Below are 1,079 nucleotides of genomic sequence, written 5' to 3'. Positions count from 1 at the left end.
ATGTGCAAGGAATTGGAGCAGGTGATGCAAGAGAAGTTCGAGATGAGCGCTTTGGGAGAAATGACTTTCTTTTTAGGTTTGCAGGTTCATCAATCTAAAGAAGGGATTTTCATTCCTCGGACCAAGTATGTTGGGGATATCCTAAAACGATTTCAGATGGGAGATTCAAAGCATTCAGGAACTCCTCTGGCTCAAAATCATGGGATTACTCCTAACGGAATGGGTGAACATGTGGATCCATCTCTTTGTCGTGCTATGATTGGATCTTTCATGTATATTACTGCTTCAAGGTCCGACATTATGTTTCCAACATGTCTTCTAGCTCATTACCAGTCAAATCCAAAAGTTTCTCATTTGGTGGCTGTAAAAACGATTTTTCGTTATTTGAAGGGTTGCCCAGACACCAGTCTTTGGTATCCTAAGGATGATAACTTTGATTTGATAGCATTTAGTGATTCTGATCATGGTGGCTGCAAGATCGATGCAAAGTCAACATCAGCAGGATGTCAGTTTTTTGGGAAATCTCCTAGTCACGTGGTACTGCAAACAAGCAAACCTGTGTAGCCAGTTCAACATGTGAAGCTGAGTACATTTCGACTTCTAGTTGCTGCTGTTGATGCATGGAATGTCTGTTGACTACGTCTGCATTAAGTTTTAGGTCAAGATAGGTCAACATAGGAGCTAGAAAGTCAAATTAGGTCTTAATGTTGTAGTTTCGCTCATATGTCCATAGGTTAGAAATAGTTTCGCTTTTATGGTCATATGGTTTCGCTCATTTGGTATCTTGGTAATTTCACTTATGTGTCATGTCGTATAAGCGAAACTACTTGGACTATATATAGGCATTTGGAGCGAAACCATGGGAGTTAATCAGTACATTGGAGCGGAACTAGATCATTGCTTGTGTAATCGAACTCTGTCAAAATTGAATCAGAAAGCAATAAAAGAGAAGGAATTGAAAAGGAAAAGTTGTGTAACTTCATGTGCATTGATTCCGCCTTTGTATGTGAAGATAAACGTTCTCAACTGACTGTTTAGGGTCGGAACACGGTCCAACAAGTGGTATCAGAGCTCAGGAC

At 40.1% G+C, this 1,079-nt stretch overlaps 1 protein-coding gene across 1 annotated transcript; it reads left to right on the top strand.

Annotated features, from left to right (window-relative positions):
* Positions 1-564, top strand: LOC110902195 (uncharacterized mitochondrial protein AtMg00810-like). The gene has a single exon (XM_022148909.1). It carries the CDS (start codon positions 1-3, stop codon positions 562-564), a length of 564 nt encoding a protein of 187 aa, XP_022004601.1.
* The last annotated feature ends 515 nt before the right edge of the window (positions 565-1,079 follow it).

Source organism: Helianthus annuus, chromosome 13 (genome assembly GCF_002127325.2).
Source record: "Helianthus annuus cultivar XRQ/B chromosome 13, HanXRQr2.0-SUNRISE, whole genome shotgun sequence".
NCBI classification, from domain to species: domain Eukaryota; kingdom Viridiplantae; phylum Streptophyta; class Magnoliopsida; order Asterales; family Asteraceae; genus Helianthus; species Helianthus annuus.
This window is presented reverse-complemented; position numbering and strand designations above follow the sequence as displayed.

Coding starts and splice junctions, on each gene's coding strand:
- LOC110902195 (XM_022148909.1), top strand. CDS start 1: ATGTGCAAGGAATTGGAGCAGGTGATGCAAGAGAAGTTCGAGATGAGC.